Source organism: Anas platyrhynchos, chromosome 1, assembly GCF_047663525.1.
Source record: "Anas platyrhynchos isolate ZD024472 breed Pekin duck chromosome 1, IASCAAS_PekinDuck_T2T, whole genome shotgun sequence".
Lineage (NCBI taxonomy): Eukaryota > Metazoa > Chordata > Aves > Anseriformes > Anatidae > Anas > Anas platyrhynchos.
The window spans coordinates 179,549,846-179,577,712 of NC_092587.1; the positions used below are offsets into that span (position 1 = coordinate 179,549,846).

General features: G+C 45.1%; 1 protein-coding gene across 4 annotated transcripts; it reads right to left on the minus strand.

The window, feature by feature from the left end:
- Positions 1 to 4,401: 4,401 nt before the first annotated feature.
- On the minus strand, positions 4,402 to 27,861 carry DHRS12 (dehydrogenase/reductase 12). Of its 4 annotated transcripts, none has more exons than XM_027471107.3 (10): positions 27,716 to 27,861; positions 27,063 to 27,196; positions 23,831 to 23,913; positions 20,458 to 20,550; positions 19,993 to 20,074; positions 11,533 to 11,594; positions 10,702 to 10,806; positions 10,057 to 10,147; positions 8,660 to 8,797; positions 4,402 to 6,840 (listed from the first exon to the last, which is right to left on the minus strand). In XM_027471107.3, the coding sequence occupies exons 1-10, from the start codon at positions 27,769 to 27,771 to the stop codon at positions 6,713 to 6,715; spliced, it is 972 nt and encodes a 323-aa protein (XP_027326908.3). In that variant the 5' UTR covers positions 27,772 to 27,861; the 3' UTR covers positions 4,402 to 6,712. The 4 variants fall into 4 exon arrangements, with proteins under 4 accessions (XP_027326908.3, XP_071888677.1, XP_071888678.1 ...); XM_072032576.1 differs by lacking the exon at positions 27,716 to 27,861 and adding an exon at positions 27,279 to 27,398; XM_072032577.1 differs by lacking the exons at positions 23,831 to 23,913; positions 27,063 to 27,196; positions 27,716 to 27,861 and adding an exon at positions 21,329 to 21,351.
- Between the last annotated feature and the right edge of the window lie 6 nt (positions 27,862 to 27,867).

Sequence of the window (27,867 nt, forward strand, 5' to 3'; positions counted from 1 at the left end):
ACAATTCTCTATTTGTACAACCTATAAACGGGGCTGAAGCATTCTGCAGCTGGCTGAGATGATGCCACCCTGGCTTTCCTGGTCATACAGCCTGGTGGTGGTTCCCTTCTGGGCAGCATTTTTTAAAGCATATTTTCAAACATCATTCACATAGCACTAAAAAGACTCTTTCCTGCTCAAATGTTAATATTTTTGTAAGCCCGTATACTTTCTTTCCTGGTGACTGGACTTGGGAGCGAGGTTTGTTCAAATTCCTGCAGTAAACTCTTGTCCCCATCTTCTCGGTTGTGGTTTTGGCGTTGCTTATGGGTGGATGTTGGGTACATGAGCCCATTTTGCAAAATTTGCTCTGTTATTCTTTCCAAATACAGTACCTGGAGGGTGATCTGAATTTGACATGAATGCTCGGTTACCTTGCAATCGCAGGTCGGACTGGTCGTGGCTTAGAAAATGATACAAGCTGAAAGGGAGGCTGGGGAGGAAAGCAGAAAGCTTTCCTTTGCTCTGACCTTTAGAGAGATAATGTAGTGATATGAGGGGGAAATAAGTCTGCCCAATGATCATCCCTCTGCATCCCAAATGAAACAAGGAGCCTTTGACAGTGGGAGAGGTAAAAATACCTACCTCTCTGTCTTGTGCTATTTCGTGTAACCATGTTGATTTCTTTTGTCTTCTAGCTCAGCACGAGAAGGGATGCCTGTTGCCTGGTGCTTTTCTTTACATTATAGCTGCCAAATAACGAATCTGAGCTGTTTTTCAAGAATTACATTATTTTGGGGTGTGTGGGGGAGAGAAGGGAGGGACGGAGGGTGCCATGTCTTTTGGTACAGATGTAAACCATACGATGCACCCACACACACTCAAGCAAAACAAAGTCTCTCATCCCCAGGGCTGCTGAATTACAGCGGCAAGCTTTTAGTGTTCCCTCCTGCTGTGCCAGGAGGCACGCAAACAATGCTGGCTTTCCCCTGCTCTTCGTTTTTATAAAGCTTGGTTTTCATTTCTCTCTTAGTTGGCGTTTCTCTGGGGGAAGGAGCAGTGTTCTTCGGAGAATCCACCTGCCCGTCCTGCTCTTAATGTGAACTGTACCTGTCGTGGTCGTGCAGGTGGTGGGGCAGGACGGGGGGAAACATGAGGGACGGGAAGCCTGTGGGCAGTGCAAGGCTGGCACTGATGGTCCTTCTAAGACTAACGCCATGGTTAGACGTTTTAAAACAGGGTAATGCACAGGGCTGACAGTCTGACGGTGTTGGAACAGCCCCGAATGGTGATGGTCGTGTCCTCATCTGGCAGCGCTCATTTAGAGTTGCTTGTTACAGTGAAGCCCACTTCACCTCCCCACCTCGTCCTCTTGAACTTGGACTGGGCACACTGTGCTGGGGGCCCTGCTGGAGCAGGGCTTGGGGACGGGGCCTCCAGAGCTCCCTGACAGCCTCAGCCATTCCAAGAGTCTGTGAATAAAAGTCCATGTCTACATCTATTGTATGACTTAGAAAATTAAAAAAGAAAAAATAAGTATCTTGAAATATAAAATACTAAGATTTATGTGATGAGTCCCTTCAGTGTTGACCTCTTGTGTAAAAATGAGGAATTTCTCAGATTTTCTCTTTAAAATCAAATACGAATTTTTGCAGGAAATCTTTGCCGCTCAGAAGAAACAAACAAACAAACAAAACAAAACAAAAACATTCCCTAGTTTGACAGTAACCTGAAGTTCCGGAATTTCAATTTCAGATAATAACCCTGTGGTTGCATGATGTGATTTTTCATTACATTTTCCCAGTTTGTGGGGATTTCCCACTGTGACTTTTTGGCCATATCTGAAATTGTGTTTGCTGCAGGACAACAAGAGGTTGAACTCAAAGACATTGAAATTTCTGCCATGTGTGGGCATCAAACTCAAGACAAAATGAAAACAATAGAGACCAGTCTAGCAGAAAAGTGTTTTCAAATATAAATATATGCTAGGAAAGAACCTTATCAGCACACCAAAAAAAGCCCGTGGTGTTGCAATGAATATTCAGCAGAGCTGCACAAGGCTGAACCATCCCTGTCCCAGCACGATGAGCTGAGCAGCAGCCCTGGTCAGGATCCTGAAGTCCGGAGGAGCGTGCAGTTGTTCTGCTGATGGGGTGGCAGATGGGGTCCATGAAGATCTATTTCTTCTCCTCCCACCCCACCTGGAGCCCATAGCCCAGCTCCCTGGCTTACAGCCTGGGGCAATCCCCGCTCTCTCTGCTTTGGGCACAGAGGTTCCCTGTGCCGTGCTCATACAATGCTGTAGCAGTGGGGATGTACAGGATGAATTTTTCATCTTGACTACCTGGAAGTGTGCCAGCAGCCCAGGCAAGCAGGATGTCTGGGCAGCGAGCTAATAGCTCCATTTTCTGCACTGCTCCAGAGCTTCCTTTTTCCATTCCCAATTCCTGGCTGCAGATTCTCAACTCCCACCGTACCTGGAAAGCAAAGGGAAAACAACCAAGAGGATTTTTAACTGGCAAGGCAAAGCTCACTTCCCAGCAGCTCCCTGAAGTTTGTACTTGTTCAGGTTCTGCCACTCTTCTTCTGTTCTTCTGAAGTTTTATCTGTGCAGTACCACTGACATTGCTGGCACGGCAAACACGGCTGTTTCGCTCAACAGAAGGCTGAAAACCTGGCCAGCTGAAGACCTTTGGCTAGGCTGATGTTGTGTCTCTTTGTAGGCTGTGCAGGCTTGGTAGAGAGCAAGTTTTCTTCAGAAGAATACACCATTTTCCTAACACTTATCTGATGGCTCCCTCTAGGGAGAGAGGAGCACTGATACTGACCTACTTCGCAAACTGGAGCTCTTGGATTCAGTCACTTTTAGCCCCAGAAATGCTTTGTTACTCTCCTCTCCGTTCTGTTTCTTGCCTGTTCAATGCCTTCTTTCTCATTGTCTAGCTCAGTGCTGGGATGAGTGCTGCTGGAATATGATTTTTTTCCAGTTATCTTCTTTGCATTTCAAAATTATCTTCTGTAACCCACCACTGGGTCTGCCCATGTGCACCCAAACCACCTGTCCCGGCAAAACATAAAATGTTAAGGCTGACAAACAGAAAAGAAAAGAAAACAAAGAAACAAATAGGGAACTATTCTGAGCCAAGAGAGAGATCTGAAGCTTCCTGCTTCCATCCAAAGTGTTAACAGCTCCGGGAAAAAGCCACTGGGTGAATGTTGCCCAGTGCTAACTTCAGACAAGTAGGATCTGCTATCAGGAGGGGAGCTTTAGTTTTGCAGGGAGTGTGAGACTTTAGAGTGTGACTGTTAATATTGTGTCTTTTAAAAGTGCTCTGTCGTTCCAAAAATACAGCAGTTGATGGAATTGAACATTGACATGTCTGGCCCAGGACTGTGTTCCACCAAATAAATAGTTTACGATGAGTTTTTCAGCACTGACTTAGCTGTTTACCTTAAAGTCTACAGAAAAACTCCCATCAGTGGGCTGCGCAGGGAAGTGGCTGAGTCACCATCCCTGGAAGTATTTAAAAGATGTTCAGGTTTAGAGCTGAGTGATATGGGTTAGTGGAGGACTGGTTAGTGTTAGGTCAGAGGTTGGACTCGGTGATCCTGGAGGTCTCTTCCAACCTAGACAATTCTGTGATTCTGTGATCTTTGGGCCCAAGCACGGCATGGTCAACACCATCCTTGAATCCTGTTTAACAGAAAGGGTTGGCCCTGCCTGAACCTTTTTTTACCAGCGAGTGGAAGCGGGGTGTGTGCGCACAGCTAGGACAGCACAAAAGCTGGTGGGTACGGTGGTGCAAATGCAACAGTTGGTTCTTGCAGTTTACTCCAAAAAAGTAATAGATACGGGCACGTCCTGGCACTCAAAGATAGACTACAAACAACGGTTTATTCCTTTAACTTTTATATTTAAGAATGAATAAACATGGCCCAGCAATGAAACATTAGGAAATGCCATGTACATGACCATCTGTTGCATGAACCTCCTAAAGTTTTCGCTTGTTAATGAGAAAAGTTTCAGTGGCACCTGCATCACCGCGGTCAGTCCTGCAGCTCTATGTGTGGGCTGGGCACTCTGCCTTGTGCAAAACCCCCAAGAGCAAAAATCTTCTGATTCAGTGACATTAGAAAAATGAAGAAAAATGAGCAAGCCTTCAGAACATGAATAATTAAAGAACTGAGGTCAGAGTCACATAAGCCTGAAAGCTGATACAAGAAGTGTTGGGCTGAGCATAGAAAGGGAAGGAAGAACAAGTGTTGTGCTTGTATTTCAGCGCCCATAAAGCAGGTGTGTACTGAAGTCCTTTAGCAAGAGTTTAAACTGTTTAGCAAGAGTCTGTGCTACCTTGCATTTCTGATTCTGTCACTGGATGCCATTTTTCTCTCACCCCTAAAAATTTTACAGGTGACACCAAATGTATTTGCTTTAAACGAAAATTTATTCTGAATTGCATTAACACAAAGCGTCTGGCTGGCTTTATAGCCACACACCTCATTTGCTCTTGTGGAAAAGGGTGAAATAAAGCATCATGGTGAACAACAACAGCACTAGGGGAGATTCCAGATGTTGTTTCTAGCTGCTGCCCTGTATTTAACTTTATTTAAAATCATAAGTGCTCTTAAAACACAATAGCTGGCTATTTTTAATGCTGTGACCGAACTTTGATTAAAGCAGTTTTCATACTGTTGGCCTTATTTCCAACATAAGCCGTGACTGAAATGACAAATCCAGGATATTTACATACATTGGTAAAGACCGTAGATTTAATACACGTTAAGGTGCACTGCCGATTATTTTTATGAACTATATAAATATCATTGTCATTCAACTTCTCTTCTGCAGAGCAGTGAAGCAACTTGGCTTAGACACTCAAGTAGACAAACGTTGTCTTTATTAGCTTTGCAGCCACTAGATTAAGACGTGCAGTTCCTAAATCCTTTCTCAGCCGTGCTTTTGTTTTCAGTAGCTGTATTTAGTTTGAATAATCTAAAATGTTGTTAATTCAAGACTGTGGGAATGTGTAAGCCTTGCCACCGATATCTTCCAGTGCAGTGTAAGAAGGAGTTAAGTTTCTAAAATAAAGCAACAGTTTGAATGATGTTCCAGCCTCTGCAGGAAGAGCTGTGACAGCCTAAAGTATTCCAGCGCTGCTTATCATGGGAAAACTTATTTCAGTGCCTCTCTGACAGTAAAGCCATTTTTCTGAGGAGACTGACAAAACGCTGAAAAGGGAAGTTTTTTTCTAAATTGCTAATAGAATGGCTCTGAATAATGAGTGAAGGCAGACCTCTGAGGCATCGGCCAGGAGGACATCTTTTGTAAAACTAAATTATGGAAAGCGGACATAATGAGTTCTTTGTCTATCAGCATGGTCTTTAGCTACCAGTCACGGTAGAGAGCCCCAAAGAAAACCCATGGGTTTTTTAATGTTGTGTCCATTTGCACTACCACATCGGTCTGCAGCCATGTGTAGAAAGAGTTGTGCAACTTTCTTGGGTTTTTATTGCTTCTTTGTTTGTTTTTGCCATCAAACACGCTTGGTTCAGGAGAAAAACGTTACCACTGCTGCTATTAACAATCATGGCTCTGCAGTAAATTTGAAATATGTAAGATAAAATACCCCCTGAATGTCTTTGTCTGAACTAGTTACAGTAAGCAGAAAGATGTAGGAATGTAGGGTTGTTTCTTAAAACAGATCCAATAAATCACAGTGAAAGAGCCTCTTTTCTCTCTAATGATTTACAGTGAGAATCCCAATGAGTTATTCAAATGTCCGCAAGTCAGGTAAGACAAATCCAATCCTCTGTGTCTGGAAATAAAACAGTTCCAGGCAAAATACAGCCCTCGTATCAGGAGGTGGATTTCACCTCTAAAGGCTGTGCCTCCCTTCCCTTTCATATTCCATTCACAATGACGAAGCAATTCCCTGATCCTTCACAGAAATGACAGGTGCACAGAGCTTAGCACCTTATTTCTTTTCATGTCCGGAGTCTTTCAGCCATTTCTCTTCTTCCTGAAGGGGAGGGATCCAGCCATGACTGGGTGCAGTATGTATCGAAGCTTCCCACTTCGTGGTTTCTTGACATTAACGGGGTAATGCTTAGCCCTGACTCCATAAAGTAATGTGGAAGGCATTTGGCAGCGTTCCTAAATTCCTGCTGCTTAAACATGAGGAAGCAGATCACTGTTGCATACCAGCATTGATTTATAGAAACCAAAGGCTGTGAAGAATCCTTCCATTTAAACTAAGCAGGCGATGCGGGAGTTTTTGTGTTCCCAGTTACATGTTTGAGCCTCGTCACCCTCACCCACCGAAGGAAGCCACCAACCTGTCATATGTAGTGTTAAAACATTGTTTAAATCTTTACCCACTTCTTTGCAAAGTCCTTCACGAGGGCTACTAAAGGTACGCTCCTTTGCATTTCTGTTTGTGCTGAGTGCTTTGAAGATTTTGGGCAACTTCACAAAGCTTAGAGTTATCGCTTGGGTTTTATTTTGATGCCTCCACATTTTCCTTCCAGTTCGAAGACCACAACCTCACTGAGCCTTGAGACAGCAGCTGCATATTGACAATGGTCGAAACTCTCAGAAACAAAACAGTTTTGCAGGCACCACTACTCCTGAACACAATTTACTTTTAACAGGCCTACAGCATCCTACCTCTCCTCTACAGCACTGTTCCTCTGTAATTAGCAGCTTTGTGGCTGTGTTGCGTCAACCGTGCTGCTAGGTTCCTGAAGAAGGGGATTTAAACTTCTGGGAGAATTCTTCCAGCAGCTCCATCAGCTTCTCCTCGTCTCCTGGTGGACTGTGGGTGCTCGCTAACGGTAAGTGTGTAGGGACTGGTTGCCTGTCTGGAAGAAAGAAAGAAAAAAAAAATCCTTATGGATATATTTAACTACCTCTTCTAGCATCACACAGGAGATTTTTCTGCTAGACTTTATATTTTCCAAACATATTTTATGGCCTTGAAGCCAGAAAAATTACCTTCTAGGTTTCTGTAAACAATGTTAGTTATGTATGGCTTCCAAACCAGAAACTGAACTACTTCCATTTGTATTCGGGAACTAGAATTACTGCCCTTGTGCTCAGTATGGCTCAAGAGTGGAAAGTGAGATCTCCTTTGCAGCTGGGACAAGAGAAAGGAAGCATTATTGTGGGGTTTACACCTGCTCTCTGTCAGTAGTTGAGCTCCTGTAAGACCAGTAACTTGAGATCACCGTTGCAGGAAGAAGTTGCTTTTTCAGCATCAGACGTGAGTTTTCCCAGTCTCCTGCATAGAGCTTCTAGGGCTACACAAATTCCCCAGCTGGGACTTTGTAGCTTAGATTCTTTTCAGTCTCAAAATGCTTACTTTCATCCTTAATAATAAATGCTTAAATTCTAAATGCTGAAGAACTGCTAATTACTCAACTGCCAGAAGTAACACGTAGCCAGCATAAAGATGTGTGACTGAGCTTCTGTTACTTTGGTTTTCCAAATCGTGTCCTCCTCACTCAGTGTTAATATATCATTGCCCACTGGAAGGGATTTTTCTCTCCAAAAGCGTGATATCTAGAGCCTAGGAACCTGGTAGCAATGCTCTTAGATGTCTATGAAGCAACCACCACTGCTCCAGGGGAGCAGAGATGTTTGCTCTCTTAAGAGCAAATGTTCTAAGTGGCTGCACACGCCACATCACCTCTGCTCCTGGAAACCTGAGGAGAAAGAAACATGCAGAGAAACGTCCCCTTCTCCATCCCCAAATATGAATTGCTCCCTACCTGAGTGGAGCGTTTCAAATCGCGTGTGCTAAAGTTTGGGAACTGTGTGTGAAACACAAACTCAGCATCACGGAAAGGATGCTTCCAGGCTTTGGCAAGCAGGACTCCATCAAACATTTTTATTTATTTATTTTGGCAGATACAGAGAATTCTGGTTGTAGAAGTCATGTTCTCACTTCCCATATTTACTCCTCAGGAAAAAAAATGCTGGTTTGCACTCATAGGGAACAGAATAAAAGGGAACAGAGGAAACGGAGGGAAGGTGTTACTGATTCAGGAAACAGCCGTCTAGGACCAGAAAAGCAGGGTCTGTGCTGCTAAAGAGCTCCAGGACGCAAAGCCCTTTACTGAAGGGGCCCAGAGATCCTGCACTCAGCTGGGGCTTCCATAGGGCAGCTGCAGACAGAGAAAACCTGTCTGACTTCATCCCTATTCAGTAATAACGTAACAAGAAACTTTTTCAACCTCAAAAGCCATCACGCAAGGACTGAAGCTCTCAAAATCACCGTGTACAGCTGAAGAGCCAAGGTGTGCTCCTGTTCACTAAAGCTGGGGTTAAACAAAGGCTGAAGATTCTGCTTGACCGCTGTGATTTACCTTCCCTTGGCATGGGCCTGCATGCGGCCATCTTCATTTAAAAAAACAAGCTCCCTAAAGAAACACTCTGAAGTCTGTATCAGATAATTTGGAGGACAAAAGCAGGAACGTAACAGCTTTATACAGTCTTTCTCTGGTTGCACAGGGCTCACTGAAACCTTTTGCCTTGGAACAACTTTCAGAAACACTTTATCCTTTGAAAAACTGTTGCCAGGCCAAGCCTTCATCCCCTTCCAGGCCAGATGGGGATCCTACAGCTCCAGGCAGCTCAGCTGTCCCCACTGATGTGCAAAGTAAGACTCTGCTGCCTCACCTTGGAAGAACAAGCCGCTCGGTAGCTTTGCTGCTTCAGATGATACTGCCAGCCACACAACGGTGTCAGCTCCCTGGGCCTCTGTGCGCAAGCTGCTCTTCATCTTCTGATAGAAATCTGGCATGGAGGACCTCACAGCTAGAGAGAAGAACAATGGGATGGTGGGCTGCCATGCGAGGCTTTTATGATTTAAAAGAAAATGCTAAAAATTGCCATTGTGGGTTTACAATGAAGAGAAGGCAGCTCGAAGTTCATGAAGAAGTATTCCCACATAGCTAGGGGTATGGCGGCGGTGGGGTAACGGTGCTGAGCTGCCAGGTGATCAAACAGTTGTTTGGGTTAAAATGGGAGGCTGAAAGCTACAAGGAGGTGAGCACAGGATTGGCCAGAGGTTTCTGATCCAGTTCTGTTCTAAATCCCAAAGAAATTAGACATGGGGGAAACAGAAATACCACAACACAGGTATTCTGGATTTTTAGAGAAGAGCTAAAATCATAGGCTTTTTAGCTCTTATTTTCACACAAGTTTTAGGAAAACAATTGCAGCAGAGTATTTCAAAATCTTATGCTGAGTGGTACCAACTACATTATCCATGTCTAAACACTGGCTTCTTTTTATTTTGTCCAACAGATGACAATTGAGGGTCTATCCCCTGCAGCAGTTTATTTTGAGGGCTGCAGCAGCCTTGAACTTTAAGGTGGCATAACTTTAAAGCTCATTAGGTTTGGAAATACATCAACAATGTGCAAAAATAAATAGATTTTAAGGAAAAGGCAACATCAAGGTATTTATTTTGAATGCATAGCTTCCAAGCCTGAGTAGATGGGTTTAAATGCTTCTCTTATCAGAAACTACTCTGGCAAACCGTGTCTCCAGAGGAGACCTAGATATTGAATTGCTGGTCTGCATCCCCAGCTTGGGTGTTAGGGGCTGGGAACACGTTGCAGAACACAACGTGCATACCGGATAACTCCTGCTGGCCCTCCTGCTGAGACACAGTCAGCAATGAACAGCTGCAGCTCAGACTTTGGGCTGTCCAGCCAAACACACCGCTTCGGGAGGGCTATAAACGTTTAGAGGAAGAGCAGAGGAACAAGGAGGCAGAATCTGTGTATCCCAGAACTTAAATGTTAGCTTAAAGCACTCGGGCTTTGCTGTGTGCTTGCGTGGGGCTGCCATCACTCACAGCCCTTCGTTATTCTCCAGCTACACACAGAGGGCAGATGCTGTGCCCTCTGAGAGAGAGCAGGGTTACCAAGTGGTACCAAACTACTCTAAGCACCAGTCTGGAACCAAGAAACCACAGCACCTGCTAGAGAAATATACTAGAAAGTCTGGTTTCTCTTTGCTTTTAGATTAATCTGGAAAAAAAAGAATAAGTTTCATAGAGATGATACCTGGAGTGTCTGCCCAGCCGGGGTGCATAACGGAGAAATGGATGTTTCTGTGAGTTTTTGCCCATTGTTCTGTCAGGACAACTTGCTGTCTCTAGGATAGAGCAAGAACAGCCAGACTAGCATCAAGGTCAGTAGCCTGTCCCCGAGTTTGTTCCCGGGGAAATAAACTACAAATGTGCTGTGAACATCAGAGCATTCATGTATAGCAGGAAAATACCCTCAGTCACCCTGACTGGGTTTAGTGGGTGATTTTGTCAGAGACCATCATGATCACTGCAGTCCATACCCTAGCCAAAAGCTCATTTTTAAAAAAGTTGCACTGCTTTTCCTCACCGAGTCTGCTTGCTGCAGACTGCAGGGAAGAGCTGAGCAAGCAGAAGGGGCTTTTCAGCAAAAGCCAGTTTTCTCCTTTGAGACTTAAATCAACTGAAAGCCACGCTCCCCATGCAAGATGATACACACAGTGAGCGCAGGACATCCACTGAAGATTATTGCCCGTGCATCTCTGTACAGGTCGGATGCAACAGAAAAGCCACAGTGGTGGTTTTTTTTGGTTGTTTTTGCAAAGCTTTTTGCAAAGCAGACAGTATACAAGCCACCTAGCAAACAGGCTGTGGGCTTTGTTTCCAAAACCTTGCGCTGTACCTTGTTCTGGGCGTACACCATCGTCCCATCAAACGTCCCACTTCCTGACTGCAAATCAGATATGTTCAGCTTCTGAACTAGCATGCCCCCAGACGAGACAGTTATCTGTAATCAGATGAATGATAAATTAATGAAAAACCAAAATCAGCAGCTCCCCAGCATGAGTACTCATGCATGCAATGTTAGCTTCAGGCCATATTTTGAAGTTTCTCGGAGCAGGAATCCTCTGCATACTCTTTGCACTGTGCATGTGGTCAAATATGGAGCTTACCTGGAGATGAGGTGGAAGAAATAATTAAAAAAAAAAAAAGAGAAAAGAAACAAAGCAAAAAACTGATATTCATTCAAAATGGTGTCAACTCCATCAGGAATCAATTTGTCCTTTTTCTTTTTGAAGACCAATGGGGAGAAAAAAAATAGCAGAGCATATAAGCCAATTAGAAAACAAGAGAAACCATATAAAACTTGGGAAATTTCCTTTTAAAAATGTCCTTGCTCTCCTGTTTTACGCCAAGGCCTATGAAGTTCTCTTAAGCCTGTACTCCTGCTATCAGTAATTTGCACTGCTGCAGGAGACAACTTGCCCCAAGGAAAGGAAAGGAAGAAGTTTCCAGAAGTGTTTTACTCCGCTTTCCAATGCAGGGCTCAGGGCAGCAGGCAGGACCTTTGCCCTGGAGCAGGAGCTTGTTGTTGGCAAAATCCGAGAGGATTCTAGTGATGCTTAATGCATTATAAATAATCCTGCATTGCTAGCATAGTCAAGAGGATGCTGTCACAAACCACAAGGAAAGAACCATAAAATTCCACTTTTCAACAGCATCACAAACTCACCACTCTGGCGTCTGCTTCTTTTTCCAGCAGGGGCAGCAGGGCCGTTGTCAGAACGTACGTACCTACAGGACAGACAGACATGAACATTCATTTAGCTTTTTAAAAAGCTTTCTTTTCTCCCTGCCCCCTACAACAAAAATACAAAGTCTGTTTCTGAAATTTCAGTGGGGTTTAATGATTTTGGTGCTGCTTTACTTGTAAAATTTTCAACTCATAGCTGTCTGTGTTGCTTTGTACTTCTCCAAAGGCACATCTGCTCTTTTACAGGCTTTTCTGTGTATCAGACCTACTGAACAAACTGCTCGGTACATTCCAGCCAGGCCTTTGAAGGCAAATATGGATTTCCTTGGGAAGGGAGGTGACACCAGGGAAGAAACAGGGGAGGTATTTCCCCTCTGTGCATGCCACATATGCACGTCTATGCTGCACAGTGAACAAGAGAAGCAAACCACGCTTCTCGTGTGCACTGGAGACTCATCCATCACGCCAAGCAACTGCACGGTGAGAAGGGAGAAACATCACAGAGAACCCCGACACTTCGGGATCCTGCTGCACATAAAAACTGCCTCATAAATCCCCAGCATGACAGAATATTGGGAGCCCCTGGGGGAAAAAAATATTCGTATTGTGTGTCCGAGGCTGAGCTGGGTTTACTTGGGGAAACTTAACTGCATCCTTCCCCACGTGTCCATGTAGCAGAACGTGCACACACAGCCCAGATATGTTCCGTCACAGCTGTTCCCATGACCAGCACTTTGCTACTCACAACACTGCTCACCTGCTCCTGTGTTTGGTTCAGGCACACCTCGTGCAGTTTGCACTCAGTTGCAATAGAGGGATTTTTGCTTGTTTTTATCTCTTATGAGTGATTCTTTCATTTTTCCCCCACTTAAAAGTGTGCTTAAAAAGTTCTGTTGAACTGCAAATGAACCCAGCCTCACTTAGCCCAGCATTTCTGTGCCGAGTGCACCACTTCTCCCCTGTCTCTCCAGACATGGCCCAAGTTCAACAACTCTCTGTCAGCGATTTTTTTCCATGAGCCACCGAGGCTTTCCATGTTTTTCACTGGACATGAAGACTTCAGCGTGTGTCTTCATAACCTCTCTTCCACAGAGGCAATGAGATCACCCAGCTGAAATACAGCCTCTTTATAAATAAAACTAGCAAAGTTGAACGCTTGGTAAACAAACTCTTCAGCTCCCCCGTTGGGTCACAACCATCCTCATTTTCTGTGTCAGCAGCAGGACATCCATATTCACTCGATATGGATAAAACACAAGCCGTCCTCTCGTCCTCAAGCTTATTAAGAACCCAGTAAATCCCACGTAGCCCAAATATTCGGACTTTGCCCCACAAAAGCAGTCTCTCATCTGCTTTGAGGCAGCCTCCCAGCCTCCTAGGGTAGGCATCGGGGTCTCCAAGTACTCCCAGATGCGATGCATCAGGCACTGCGACTGCAGTGCTCCGTTCCTCCTCCTCCTGCCCCAGCCTTAGGCATCCAGACACAAATTCCTCAGTAGTTTAAAAAAATATTTTCAGATGTTCTATATCCGTATGTGCACGGGCTGGGCTGTCAGGCAAAACAGCCTGGAGAAGAAACTTGGTAGCATGAGATTAATAAAGCGTATCAGTGGTGGGGATCCATCGTTCTCAAGTTAAAGCTCTGCATTTTTACCCACGTAAAGCTGGCGTGTAGCTTCACCGTCGTGTTCAAGCGGGTAAGAGCAATGTGAAACCCAGCCGCTCCTGTACCTCACGGCACACGTTTTGCCACGCAGGGCTGCAGTGCAGCTTGCAGCAACACAGGAATGAATTTCGGAGCAAAAGGGCACGCCGAAAATGAATGATTTGCCTGCCACAGTCCTTATAAAAACATGAATTGCACTGACAGTATAAAAATGAAAGAGGAAAATGTTATTTTTAGTTATTTTTTGTGTCAGGAAAACTGAGGTTCTAATTTGGGAGGAGAGACTACAGTTCCCCTCCTCCCACCCCTCTTCAGGAAATCAAGGCAAGATCCAAATTATTGATCTTGTTGCTAATAATTGACTGTTAATATCAAAGTGCTGGCCAGCTGCCTTCACATTTCATCACCCTAGGACGTGTCCTTGACACTACAATTTTTGTCTGTTAAACCTCCTCCCCCAGAGCGTAGTTAAAATAAGTGTTTCAAGTGCGATTAATCCTTAATTATCACCGTGTTCAAACTGTACAGATTTTTTGAGGCTTCTTTTCTTTTCTTATTTAAAAGGGGCATGGAGGGAAAGATGATGACCACCAGCGATGTTCCTTGTGCTGGAAAAGCAACAAGCACTGGGTAGGCTGGTGATCCTGCCCCTCCACTGGGGACCTGTGTGATTCTGCCAGAAACAAAGGAAGATTTTTTTTTCTGGAAAGACAAAAAGTTTCAATAATATTGGGGCTATTTGGGTGAAAACATGCCTTTGTCTCAAGTAGATGCACAATAAATAGAGCTGCTTGGCTAGGACACAGAGCAATCAGGAATGTTTGTGCCTGAACAGCTCCCCTGGACCATGACCTGTTTCTTGCACAGGTCTGAGGACTGCCCATGAAGAATTCCTGCCATGAATTCCTCAAGCAGGAGCCTGTCTCCATCACACAGCTCAGATCTGGCAGGTGCTGGACACGGCTGCACCGCCTGCATCGACGCACATGTGACGGAGGCCAGACTTTTCCCACCTTTTGAAGGTTTATCGCCTGCCTTGGCCTGAAAGCTCGGCTCCCACTGGCAAAAAGGTGAAAAAAAAAAAACAACACATTTTTGCAGTAAAATGGTACATAACACTTCCCTTTGAAAAGGAGTATTTGCTGTGCCACAAAGGAGCTCAGCAAGACGAGCAGAGGAGCGGCAGGAATGCGGAAGCGGGTGGGTAAGGGGCCGGTCTGTCACCCACATGTCCAGGATTTCTTCTTGCCCTCGCTGAGCTCTGCGGAGGTGAAGAAGCTAGAGAAACCGACTGGACAAGTGACAACCCTGTTCCCTGGAATGCGGCTTGACACAGTCCTCGCTGGCCACGTTTTCTCCAGTTAAAGAGGCTCCTGGGACCATTGCACAACTTCTTGTGAAGATAAACATCCTCTCTGCGTTTGATTTTCTTTGTAAAAATTCCTGTAAGCTTTATGCCTCGAAGCTGAGCCCCCCTCATAGAAAATCCTGCACAAACCAGCGTAATTCCAGTCTTTCCTATAAGGATACGGTTACCCCACTATTACAAACCACTCAACCAACTCTGTCACATGGTAGATTAGACAGCGTGGGTCTACTCATACACAAGTTGATTTAAAATATATACAAAAATCAGCTGGGCTGCTTCAGAAACTCCTCTGTAAATTTAGGCTGCTTTTCACAAGACCTGGAACAAAAGTTGGGGAACTGTGGAAAACTCAGGTCTTGCTGGAAGGTAGCTCTGCTTGTTCTCGTAACAAATAACTCACCATGGACCTCGTCCTCTCCACAACAGCACAACCAAAGTGAAATCCTTCCCCCTGCGATGGACAGAAGCCTACAGTGTATCAGACACGGGTCTTTCCCACACATCTGCTACATATGCTCTAAAGATTTAAAGTGACCCCAAAACCTGGACTTTGCATTGATTTATAGGGAAAATTCTTGTTTCAGCAGAAGCCGTGCTGTAAAGCCACTACCTGGTTATAGCATCCAATTAATTGGTGATGCAAATTGCTGCAGACCCAAGTGTCTTGGTGGAGCCTCGAACAGTTTTTGCTCCGTGCTCTATCTGGCAATTAGTGGCAAATTGGTGGTGAGGTTTTTAATCTGCTAACATTCAGAGGAGGGCAGGCAGCCAGCACCACACTCAGTGGAGTTTTCCATCTGCCTGAGCTTTGCATTATTATTAGGAACAGAGCTGTTTCAACTGTGAAAAAAGTGGGAACAGAAAGAAAAAAAAAAAGTTTTATCGTACATATTTCAATGGCTCATTCATCTGGTAAAAATCAGCTAAAGAAATTGGCTTGCTCTTCTTATGTCCGAGTTTTAAATAAAAAAATAAAGCACAAGCTGACATTCTCCCTTGACCTGGTTATCTTTTCAAGCATTCAATTTATGCAGCTTCAAGTAAGAGACATCCCTGAGCCCGTTTCCTGAGTACGAGATCGGGAATGAAGATTTTAGTGTGCTGTCTCTGAGGGCCAATTCCACCACGCTACCGACAACTGAGAGAGGATGGGAAGAGCTAATGAACATGAAAGACAAAACTAAGGCCTACATTTCCCCTGAATTACAAAGCTCAGCTCTGTAAGGGTTCCCCTGTGTCCTGGGAATCTAGATTTCAGGCCTGTTACTAGTTTTACAACTATATTCAACTTCATTCCTCTGTGCAGCACTTCTCATCAGTAAGTCTCAAAGCTCTTTAAAAAGAAAACTGGCATCACAGTCTCCACAGGTAAGGCTGTCTGCAGAGCTCAGGCACTGACCTTGTGGCAGATCCAAGCTGCCTGACCTGCACGTAGCTCAGATCACAATCAGCTAGGCAGCGCTGGCTTGGGTGAGACAGCAGTTTGTTATGGGTTATGTGGAGGGAAGAGGCTGAAAAATACCCGTAGAGGTTAGGCAATTTGCCCCAGATGAGCTGTACAGCTGTTATGGGAGAGAAGCATTTATTTCCTCCGTCCCTACCCCTCCTTGCACACAGAGCAAACACATGCAGCTATGTGATTAAAACAAGGGAGCAGAGGAGGTTTCACTAGCCTGAGAAAAAGCTGCATACTGGGAGCATCATTTATTCATCTCGGAGCGTGTTTTAGCATCCCTTTTGCTGGAAAGTAGCAATAAAATGTAACGTATACGCCACTTCTCCATGTCAAGCAAGATGAGCTGAGGAAAAGTAAAGTGAGGCAGGCCCCAAAATAAGGAAACAAAATAAAATCAAGCAAGTCTCATCAGAAGAAATGATTGCTTGTCATTGCCCTGCTCCTGGGTGCTGCCCTGAGTACGGGGCCAGCCCACGGGAGGAGGAACGGGGGCAAGAGCACACAGAACAGAAGGACAAAGCAGAAAACCTGCCTGCCCGTCAGCCTCTGCAGCTCCCCCAGAAATCAGGCTGCGTTAGCCCAAGGCACTCACTCGATTTCATGCTGAAGGTGTGATTTGAGGTGCTGTTACAGCCTTGTGCCTGGCTAGCACTCCCACATTACAGCCGACTGCTCCACGGCTCATTCTGCTCGCTACACCTCCACCGAGCTCTGGTAATGACAGCAACAATCCTTGGGGATCTAACGGGGAAAAAGGCAAGGTGTTTTGACAGCGACAGCAGAAGCACAACGAGCCATGCAGAGCTTGTGCCTGAGCCCCATTTTAAGAATGCCAGGCACCAGCACGGACTGTGGCGGGTCAGCACAGACGCTGTGTGCTCAAATCAGTTTATGATTTGGACTCAGATACTACACAAACCCTACAAAGCCTGGACCATCAACCTGTGTGGCACATTTTTCTGACCTTCACCCACCTGCATATTCCACCAGAGAGGACTCTGCACCTCCCACTTCAGCAGGCTGTCCTCGGTTAGCCAGTCTGTGGCGTTTCACAGGGATGGAGGTTGACTTTTCTGTTTGAACCAGCACTGTTTTTGTGCCTAATTCATCTCAGCTATCAGAGGATTCACACGTTCATTTTTTTGCCCACTGTGTCCAACAAAAGGTCAGGCTACACCGTGGGTTTCACGAGTCAGGTGATCAATTAGGACTGAGCTCTACCATCCATTATGCAAAACATCTGAAAACAGACTAAGGAGGCAGTCAGGAGGAAAATACCCCTCGCCTGGATTTAAAAGTTTGAGAGCATTTTAGACCCCCAAATGAGCAATTCTGCAGCTTATGTAAACGTTAATCAGGTATCAGCTGCAGAATTCACAGCCTGTGCTCTGTAATTAAAGCACTTTATAGTTCAGAGTCTTGCATTCTTAGATAGTTACAACCTACACACTCCTTTATTAGACCAGAGCTAAGATTCAGGGTAAAAACAAATAGTCAAAGAAAGATGAAAAGAATGCCTGCATGTGAAAACCAAAAAAAAAACCAACTTAATAACATTTCATCTTATTTTTGGAGAAACCAGGCAATCACAAGTTATTGTTTCTGTGCTGCTGACAAGAGGGAGAAAGCTGCAGATTTTTAAACCATGGGCCAGGCTTTAGCTTTTCTGGGGAGAAAGGCAGGGAGGGGAATTCAGTTTGTTCTCTCAGACCACGTCCTGGGTTACAGCCAACCTTTATACCAGCCATGCCTAATTTAGCCAAGGTTTTCTCTAGGAATCTGTAACCACAGGTAGTTACTGATCCAGAAGTAACTTCTCCAAAGTGAAGCACGCCCAAAAGGCACACGGTTAGGGAAATGACACGGCATCTACTCTGACGTGCATTTTTCCATAAAACTTTCTCCTACTGTGACTCCGACAGGCATGATTTATTCCCCCACCTCTGGCTTTGAAGAAAAAAAGCCGTGATGTTTATAGCAGCGGTCCTCCAACATGTTTGACTTGCAGGCACAGCAGCTTTCCCTTGCACAGACTCTTCCAGCTCAACCAAGCCCCACTCTTTTCTTCAGCTTCGGAAGTTTCTTCTTATGTTTGACAGGAGAGAAGCAGCCCAAGCAAACAGCTCACTCCTTGCTCAAACTCTGCAGAGGTTGGACAGCAGAGGACGGCTTACCTGATTTACCTCACCTGCTCAAATGTGCAGGCACCTCCTTGACCTTCGTACACACTCAGGCAGCAAATGGTACACAAATGAATAAAGATCTGTACATAACCTACACAGGAGGTAGCACAAGCACTTTCCTAATCCACAACAATCATAATTCAGCTTCCTCCACCACGTTCCTGCAGCTTTATTCTGCTGCATACTCCTAGCGAGGCTGATTTACAGCCAGGAAAGCAGAACCTTGCTGCTTCTACTTGTGTGATAAAATCTGATTCAAGTGATGCACCAGCACAGTACCTCAGCAATCAATTTCCTCAGTGTTTAAAGCTACACAAAGCCCTGCTTTCATGTTCAAACTGTGGCGCTTGTTCCCCTCTGCTTCTCTCTGCAAGACCTACATCTCTGCACATTGCTGGATTTTTGTCTGAGAGACCACTAGGGGGTTAAGCTAATTTAAGAGGAATACATTTTCGCGAGGTAAAAGATGTGGTGTTTCTATAGCCAAGGGAAAACTGATGGCAAAATAAAACTCATTTTGAATTCTCACCACAAGAAACAGAAGGATGTTAGTGAAAGATTAATTTGAGGAAAATGAAAACTGTGCCTTTACGCTTGAATTTTTAATTGTCAGCTTACTGTACTCGGAGTTGCAGAAAACCAAGCTGTGTGTGCTGTATCAGCTAAGCACAAGATATTTGTACCCAAAATGTTGGTTTTCAGAAGTAAATAGGAGTTAAGAAAGCTACGCAGGAACAAAGCTAAGAATAAATAAAACCCAAGAAGGGTTTCCAGCCGCTGAATGCTGAGCTCTGTAAACATCCAATCTCTACAGCCCAAGCTTCTTCCCTTCCTCATCCCAGGTATTGATGAACAGGAGGGAAACACAGAAACATAGCACAGCAGCTCCCCTGTAATGTGTCACTTCTGAATATACTAAAGCCAGTCTCTCGGGAAAACCACATCCCTGCACGGAAGCAAAGGGAAACGAGAGTGACAGGACTGCTGTTCGACACACACGCCGCACCTCTCTTGGCAAGAAGTGCAGCTTTCAACCTTCCAGATACCAGTGGCAGCAGACAGCTTTTCTCCCTGCTGGCTGCCTGTGTGCTTGCAGCTTTCGGTGTTTTTTCAGGGGGAAACTTGCCACTTTGCTCAGTATTCTCTGCTCAGCCACATCTCCCTCTACTTGTTCCCCTTAATTTGTCCCTCTTACACCTCCACCATACAGCTCATCGGATACACCCCTTAAATATGGAGTGCTTAGGACTTACCCAGTCTGCTCAGTCACCTGGCTGGGTGTCGTGTCAGTCTGAGAGTTGCCAGGACACTACTGAGGGCACAGCCTTCCCATACAGAGCCTCCATAACATGCACAGGGCAGTTCAGGACCACCAGAACATACAAATGTCTCTTTAAGCACCTGAACGTGCTCTGAGTTCTCTCCAAGCCACAGGAGCACACTGATTACACAGCCTGTCATTAGTGGCACTGCTTGGAACCAAGCTTCCTATCAAATCTCAGAATCAATTGAATTAAATCTTATCTGTATTTGCCCACTGCTGCTATGATAAAGGCACTGATATGAAAAAAAAAAAAAGAAAAATGGAGAAATTCAACAGTGACACTCCACACAAGCTGTAATACTTCTTTTCTTTCTCCTTCCCTGACAGGGCAACAATATGAACCCTCGTTGAGCAGGAATACACAGCTCATGAACCCAGGTGTAAACACACGCTTTTGTAACCAAAAATAAGTATCATTTTTCAGAAGCCTCCACCACTCACCCAAGGTGTTTGTTGCGAAGTTTTTCTCAAGTCCATCTTCAGTCAATTCTCTGTTGTTCACCATACATCCTGCGTTGTTGATCTGTAAGACAACTCCTGTAAACAAAAGCAACCTACACAACTAACCATACAAGCAGCCCATGCTAGCTAGCTGGGTTTTGACACTACAACACGAAGCTACAGGTTGTTTCTGTAAACCACGAAACAGAAAACATGGCATGAGAAACTCAAAAGTTGCAACCAAAAAAATTATTGCATTTCTCTCTCTCTCTCTTTTATAATTAGATCTGTGCATGTGAGCTGAGAATGGACAAGAGCAGACAAAAAAGAGACTTCTGCAGCAGCATTTGGGGAAAATGAAGCAGAGAATTGCAGCACTGGTTGTGAAATCCAGACTACTTGCTGGATAAGTTCAGAGGACAGGCGCTCCAAAAACAGACACATGACTGAAGTATGCAAACTTACCAACACGTTTAATTTATGTTCGTTTTTGAATTGTTCAGCAAACTTCCAGATTTCCTTGGGATTAGATATATCCACGATATGCAGGAAGACATTCTAAATGGAAAAAAAAAGCAAGTTACAGTCAGCGTCAACAGTGAATAAGCCCTGTTCACCATTAAGGCCTGTCTAGGTGAAAAGCATTTAAAGCCATATGAAAAAATATGTCTTTAAATCTCTCCAGAGCAGATCTAAAACACTTATGGTTACCATGCAAAACTGGGAAATCTAATTCTTGCCCATAAAACAAGTTTAGTGACCTCACTCAGTTGCTGCTAAACCGTGGCTTTTGAATGCTGACTGCCTGGTTGAAGAGACCTCAGCTTTTATTTCTGCCTGGCAATCCTGCACAGGGACCCCACCCGACCCACGTATCGCTCAACCAGTGCTGCATCACGTGGTATGGATGCCCCATGAAGGAAAGCCCAGGAAATAGTGAAGGGACGCTCAAGGTCGCAGCATTTGACAAAATATTAGGTCGGAAGGGACCTCTGGAGGCCCCCTGGTCCCACCCCTGTTTCAAGGCAGGTCGCTGGGATCAGGTTATCCAGGGACAGTTCCTTTATCTCCGAGGACGGAGATTTGCCAGCCTCTCTCGGCAACCTGCTCCAGTGTTTGACCACCCCCAGGGAGAGAAAACAAAAATCCCTGCTATCTAATCAGAACTTTTCCCTGTGTTGCAATCCGCATCTGCTGCCTCTTGTCCTCCTTTCCCTGCACACCTGCCAGAGGAGCACGGCACTGCCTCTCTGCGCCCTCCCATCACATGGCAGCAGAGCACAGGAGGACAGGAGCCCCCATCCTACAGGAGGGAGCCTCCGGCCATGATCCCCACCTCCTCCTGGTGCTGACAAGGGTTTAGGCTCTGCCAGCTCCCCTGCCAGAGCTGCTTCTTCTCCTGTTTCCATGGCACTGCACCTATCCTGCAAACGCACAGCTGCAGGCTGCCAACAAGCCTGCCTTCTCCTGCCAGCAGTCACAAACCTCCAGGCTTCCCCATCTTAGGAGTCTCCACCCAGCGTTTCGTTGAGCAAAGTTATAATTTTCCAAACCACTAAAGCCAGAAGTATTTCCTCTCTCCAAAACATCTAAAAGCTTCTACTTCTTGTTAAGGGCAATTCTCTTGGTTTCTGTAAATTTCTGCTCAGTAACATTTATCAGCTTACAAAGGGGATGTCAAATCCTACCCTTCTCCTGCATAGCCCTTAATCTCAAAGACATACCACAGATCGTCTTAGAGCATATCCCTGGAAAAGGCCATTCGAAGAGAATTATGCAGAGAACATGTTCTCACTGAAAACAACAAATAATCATTAAAGGGCCTCCTCTTTTCCCAAATTGTTTCTTTAAATACTCATTATACAAGCCGAAGAGATAAGTAAAGAAGCTGGGAAAATTATAAGGCATCGCTCCCAGCCTATAACTCTGCTTCCTTGAAGATAAAAACACTTGGCTTTTTCTCTTTAGCATTTTAGCTCCTTATGTGAATTAGCTCAGAGTTTTCTCATTGTAATGCTCATTTTTGACCAAAACCTTGACTCTATTCTACACGCCAGATACCTCTCAAAAAGCTTTCTACTTTTAGAGCTACTACAACTAACTGCTGGAACAGAGGAGTAGGAGATTTGGGGGCAGATGTTCAATATCACAAGTGATTTCAGAGACTGAATAAGATCTAAAACAACGCTTATCTGCTGAAGCCTGTCATGCTGATGCAGAAAAAGGACCCACAGATTTGTTCCCTACCAAAGTCCTTGATGGCAGCAAAGCCATTTTCAAGGTGAAAGCTAATCTCCACGAGTAGATCTAAATTAACAGATCAGGAAACCTTCCCAGTTCCCAGGTCAAGGTGCAGGTGCCTGCCAAAGAGTGACTCCTTCCCAGCACTGAACTTTGGCATGTGTTGCTGGGGAAGCTGGAAATAATCTCTGGTGTATATTACAACAGGGTTTCTCTCCAGATGACCAGGAAGAGTAAATTAGGTCTGGATGTAGCTTGTCAAGTTGCAGATAAGGCATTTTCATAACTCCCTGGATTATTTCTGAATGGGTACTTATAAAAAAGGACGTTCTTGGGAACAAATTATTAAACTGACTCTTCCCAGCGCAGTCCCATATCCTACAGGGCCTCCTGTGCAGCTCATCTAACACTTCCCTGAATGCTCCTTTCCATGCAAGTGCCCAGTCCCCAAGGTCACCCACAAGTTCTGCAGTGTCCTCATAACCTTCCACGACTCAACTACAGGTTTGCAGCCTGCCAAAAGTGGTTGTGCAGTAGAGGTGCTGCTTTCAGAGGAATAACCCTGTCTGTCTCGAGTTGTGTTTCACCAAATGGTAGAGCACAACACATGAAGGAACCTCCAGAGGTCATCAAACTCACCCAGACTGTCTGACTGCAGTTAGAAAAGGAAGTAACACGGAAAATCACCCGTCCTTCCACAACTGTGTCTTACTACAGCCAAGGGATTGTGCTTTCATAGACAGCTGGAGAGCATTTATCCCTACAGAAGGACTGATCTAATTCACCTCCATTAAAGAACCGAAGTGTAATGCTGGTTGTGTCACGCTAGGGAGCTGAAACCAAGGAGCAGAAATGTAGTCAATATGTTATCCCTAACCATAAAAAGTCTTCACCATTTTTGATCCATATTAAAAAACTATTACTGGAATCAAAATACTGTGTTTGAGAGCCAAGGCACCACTTAAAATGAAGAAAGCTCTCCACCCAAGGTAGAAAGTCACAGGCTGCACTTCCCCACAAGCACACCCTCCTGAATAATTAGCACAGCAACACTGACAGCTACAGGGGGCTGCTGCAGAGTGATGTAAGCAGAAGCAAAAAGAATCCCTAACAGAAGGCAAGGAGATAAGGAAAAGATCCTATAAAGAGCATGGGGCTGGGACCACATACAGGAGTTCATAAAACAGGAAAGCCAGCCTTAGCAAATCAAGAATATGTTATTCATACACAGAAAACCTCCAACTCCAATGCTGTAAACTCGTTAATGTTATTGCGAGAGTGTTGCAATGAATTAACTTTCAAAAGCCTCAGCCACACTGCTAGGAATAGTAAGCAGGGAGTGACAAAGCATAATGACAGAAAACACTAAGTAACACATGCTGCTGGTGATGTCATTGACCACAGAAAACTGAAAACATCCCCCAAATGAAATTAAATTACTTCAAACTGTATCAATGATAAGCTACTGTGTGTTTCCATGTCTGTATGGAGATACTATGAAAAGCACAACAGCCAAACAGTGAAACAGAGTATCTCAAGAACCCTGTGGGTAAAAAAAAAAAAAGTGAAGTAAGCTAAGGGCTGAGGAACAGCTCACCTGATTGCCCGTTTCTGTCACTATTTCTCCTTTGGCATCCTCAGCTCGTTCCTTGTTCCGGCAAACCAGGTGAACCGTGCCACCTGGTGGATTTCAACGAGAAACACATTTGACAATTAATTCCTAAATATGTCATCGGCAAAAAGAAAAGGGTCAGAAAGTGATGTCCAGTTCAGAGTTCTTGTTTAGGGTTAGTTTTTCGTACAAGTAAGAAAAAATGAGAAACCTTTAGTGACTGCTTCCAGTCTGTGGGATATCTGTAGCCCTCCAGCAGCAGTGGCATTCCTGGCAGGGCCCACGGGCTATTAAGGGTGTTTCAACAAAACATTTAGGACACAGTGAATGAGTGGATGCACAAAGAAATGTAACAGGGTCCCCAAGTAAGGCCGTATGTACAAAGAAAGCCGCTGCAGCCTAGGCACTGTCTGCTCAAACAATTTTCTGTTAGGTTTGCACAGCATTTTTCGTGTTGATGAAATACCAGGGCTGCACTGGAAATTAAAGCTAAGGCATCTGAATCACAAACGCTTATTTTGGCACATCTTAGGAAGTTTAACAAAGGGCTTGAACAACACAAGTGACTGGAGTTGCTCTGTGAAAAGGGAACACAAAGTTATCAAAGCTATCAAAGTTCTTCTCAGCAGCGGAAGATGAAACGACTTTATGCTTTGATTCCCTGATTGTTACAGGCAATTTGTTAATCTCAGTCACAGGAACACATGAACTTTTCACTTTTATCTGTTCTTGAAGGGGTTTTAAAGTTTGCAAGCAGTCCAGTGCCAGAAGGCTTAAGCAATGAAATCCCAAAGGAGTGATGATCCAGAACCCAAATGCAAGACACCAAGTCTATCCTAGGCATAATTATAATAATGACACTACCCAATGCTTAAGACACGTCTCATCTTCAACCTGTTTGTGCTACACATACGCTGTGCGTGGAGGGTTCAGTGAAGCACTGAACACAGGCAGATCAGAATGAAAGGCAGACTGTGCCCCAGTGAGATTAGATTTCACCAGTGAGAAAAGACAAACGTCAGAAGAGGCAATGTACAATGCTCATCTGTTCGGCCACTCAGCACCCGTAGGCTTCACTGCAAAGGAGGGCTTTAGTGAGAGATCTCGAGGCAGTTAAGGATGTGCATTTGCAAATATTTGAAGAGCTCTTCCTGAAAAGTAATGTGCACTTGCATAAATTAAACACAAGGAAGAGGTGGCTGGCCTTCCAGCTAATCGTGAACATTCTCACAGTCCATGGTAAAGTCCCAGTGGTGGGTTTGAAGGGCTCTGAATATGGGCATTTTCTTGCTGCCAAGGAGAGGGAGTTGTTTCAGTATGACTCATGGACTACAAAAAGCATTTAAATGTATTTTCCATGGTAAAGATCTAAAATTATCCAAATTTAAACAACACTGGCAACTGTCAATATGGCTGGGATGAGACCACATCAAACCAGAAGTGCAGTTCATAAGTCCCACAGGAAAGCCCAACTCCACAACCCCCATATGTACTGGGTCTGGCTGAGATGGAGTTAAGATTCTCCATAGTGGCTCATACAATGCTGTGCTAAAACACTGCTGGTAACACACTGATGCTTTATCTGGTGCTGAACAATGCACAGTGCCAACAGTGTCCATTTCTCACTTCGCCCCTCCAGTGAATAGACTGGAGGGTGCAGATGAGGTTGGGTGGGGACAGGGTCAGGCAGCTGATCCCAGATAAACAGAGAGAAAGTCTGTGCTGCATATTATCATGCTCAACAGTAAAGAGGGCATACAGGGGATTCAGGAGTTGCCATCTTTTGCTTGGGAACTGGCTGGGCATTGGTCTACCCATGGGAGGTGGAAAATGATTGCTCTTGCATCACTTGTTTTATTTTCTTTGTCTCTTCTTTCACTTTTTCACTTAATAAACTTGGTGGTTTTTTTTTCCTCTTCTTTTAAAATTGGACTCGCAAGTTCTCACTTCTGTTCTTCCTTTCCTCTTCCTCTATCCTACCCGGGGTGGAAGGGGAAGTGAGCAAGCAGATGTGTGGTACTTCGCTGCCTACTAGAGTTAACTCGCTATGCCATATGACACTGATTCAGAGAAGAGCTGAAATCAGGCTAGAGAAGGTGTCATCTCAAGACTGCCATAGGTATGATGTGCATGAACATAAAGCCAATGTAGCTTGGTTATTCTTCTGCCAAGTCTGAACTCCTTAAGTTCTTGTCATGGTGAAGAGATTCAACTAGAAGCCAGAGTCCCAACAGCTGACATGGAGTTTCAGAGCAACACATGCAAGGATGGCATCAGGAAGACACTGATTAAAACATTTTAACTTCATATGCGCAGCTGTGGCCTAGAAGGGTATCAGACAAGAAGTCTGAGTCCAACGTTATTATCCAGGCTCCAAATTCTAGACATGACCAAATCCTGTGAGTATCAGGCCAGCCTGACAGCATGCAACACCTGGCAGTGAGCAGAACAGCCACCAGGCAAAGCAGTAAGGCCATTATGTGTAATGGCAGAAGTGGGAACCTGAGATCAATCATATATTGGCACTGATGGGATCTTTAACCCAAAGGCTCTTTATGCCAATAATTTTGAGTTAGTTTAATTTAATTAAGTCCCCACTCTCCTTTATATGACAGTTGCTAGAGCCTAAGCAGGCAAAGAAAGCAACAAGCTCCTCCATTTTATTATATATGCCCAAACTCCCGTCACTCTCACACAAGGAGAATTATTTTAGCCCAAAGGTTTTTTTTTTTCCTTAAAAAGTAGCTAGTTTCAGTTCATACCATCTCCCTGTTTACAGATAGGAAAAAAAAAATTAGGTCTGCATGTAATCAGTTAAGGGGCACAAACTCCAGGTTGTTATTCTCAAGATCAAGCACAACACTTCACTCTCCCATCTCCAGCTTTGCAAAGTCAATTTGCTTTCTTTCATCATATGACACGCTTGTAAGTTGTTCAAATAGTTTAAATTCTGCCAGGCTGCTACTTGTACTCAGATAGACCTTGGTAAGTCACTGACATGTTCAGATGATGTTATAACATTGACAAGATTGGTAAAGATGCACTTGAGAAACTTTGTAGGTTTTCTCCACTGATTTTTGTGTTCTACTCTTTCAGTTTTCTCACACTTAATCCCTTAACCCATACTAATAGCAGTGTAAAATAAGCTGCCTGGCCTTTTTAAAAGAGCCTTTTCTCTAAGGATCTCCTGGGGTTCCTCGTTTCTGCCCTGGCTCACCTCTCTTTGCTATCTCTTTGGCTGTGGCCTTGCCGATGCCGCTGTTTGAGCCGGTGATCAGGAAGGATTTTCCAGCCACGTTCACCGCGAGATCTGCAGGGTTGAAGTGTTTGGAGGCAGATTCATAGCCGCTCCTAGGCAGATCAGAGACCACTGTGTGAGGAACCAGAAGCGAGCACTCCCAGCTAACCGCAGGGAAGCTTGAGGAGCGCTTACCCTGCACAGCTCAGATACTTTTTTTTTTTTTCCCAGCAGATGCAATGTAGGCTTAATTTCCCTTCTCCCCACTGCTCTCTGTGCTCTTTGGACAGGAAACACCCCGTGCCAGGGACTGTTCCAGTTATGTGCCAAAAGCTGGGAGCGTTTTGCACGGCACAAACCGCGCTGGGGACCTGGGGCGGCTCCGAGTGAGCTCAGGCGGGCTCCCCCTCCCATCCTCAGACAGCACCCAGAGACAAGGGGTTGCAATCCGCCTGCCCTGGCGTTGAAGTTTCGGTTTCAAGCCGAAAACAAACGCGGAAAGCCTTCGAATAGTTAACACCTTCCCCCACCAACACCGCCCCGACAAACACCACAGCGCGGCGCCCGCCCCGGGGCAGCGCCCCGCCGCCACCGTCCCCCGGCCCCGCTGTAGGGGCTGCGGCCGCCGGTACCTCGTGTATTCCCGCAGCCCCTTGACGAACCACACGGTGTTGCGGTACCAGGACATGGTGGCGGTGCTCCTGTCACCGCCACCACGGTGCCGGCCCCGCCTCTGCCCTTACATAAAGGCGCCCCGTGCAGCCCAGCCCGCCCGCCCGCCCTG

Bases quoted from the DNA above. Each gene is read 5' to 3' on its own strand.
- DHRS12 (XM_027471107.3), bottom strand. From the start codon at position 27,771: ATGTCCTGGTACCGCAACACCGTGTGGTTCGTCAAGGGGCTGCGGGAA. The intron at 20,551-23,830 runs GTGAGCTGTTCC...TTTTCCATTTAG, and splicing joins TGACAGAAACGGGCAATCAG to AATGTCTTCCTGCATATCGT. The intron at 10,148-10,701 runs GTACAGCGCAAG...GCTCTATCCTAG, and splicing joins TGGTGTACGCCCAGAACAAG to AGACAGCAAGTTGTCCTGAC.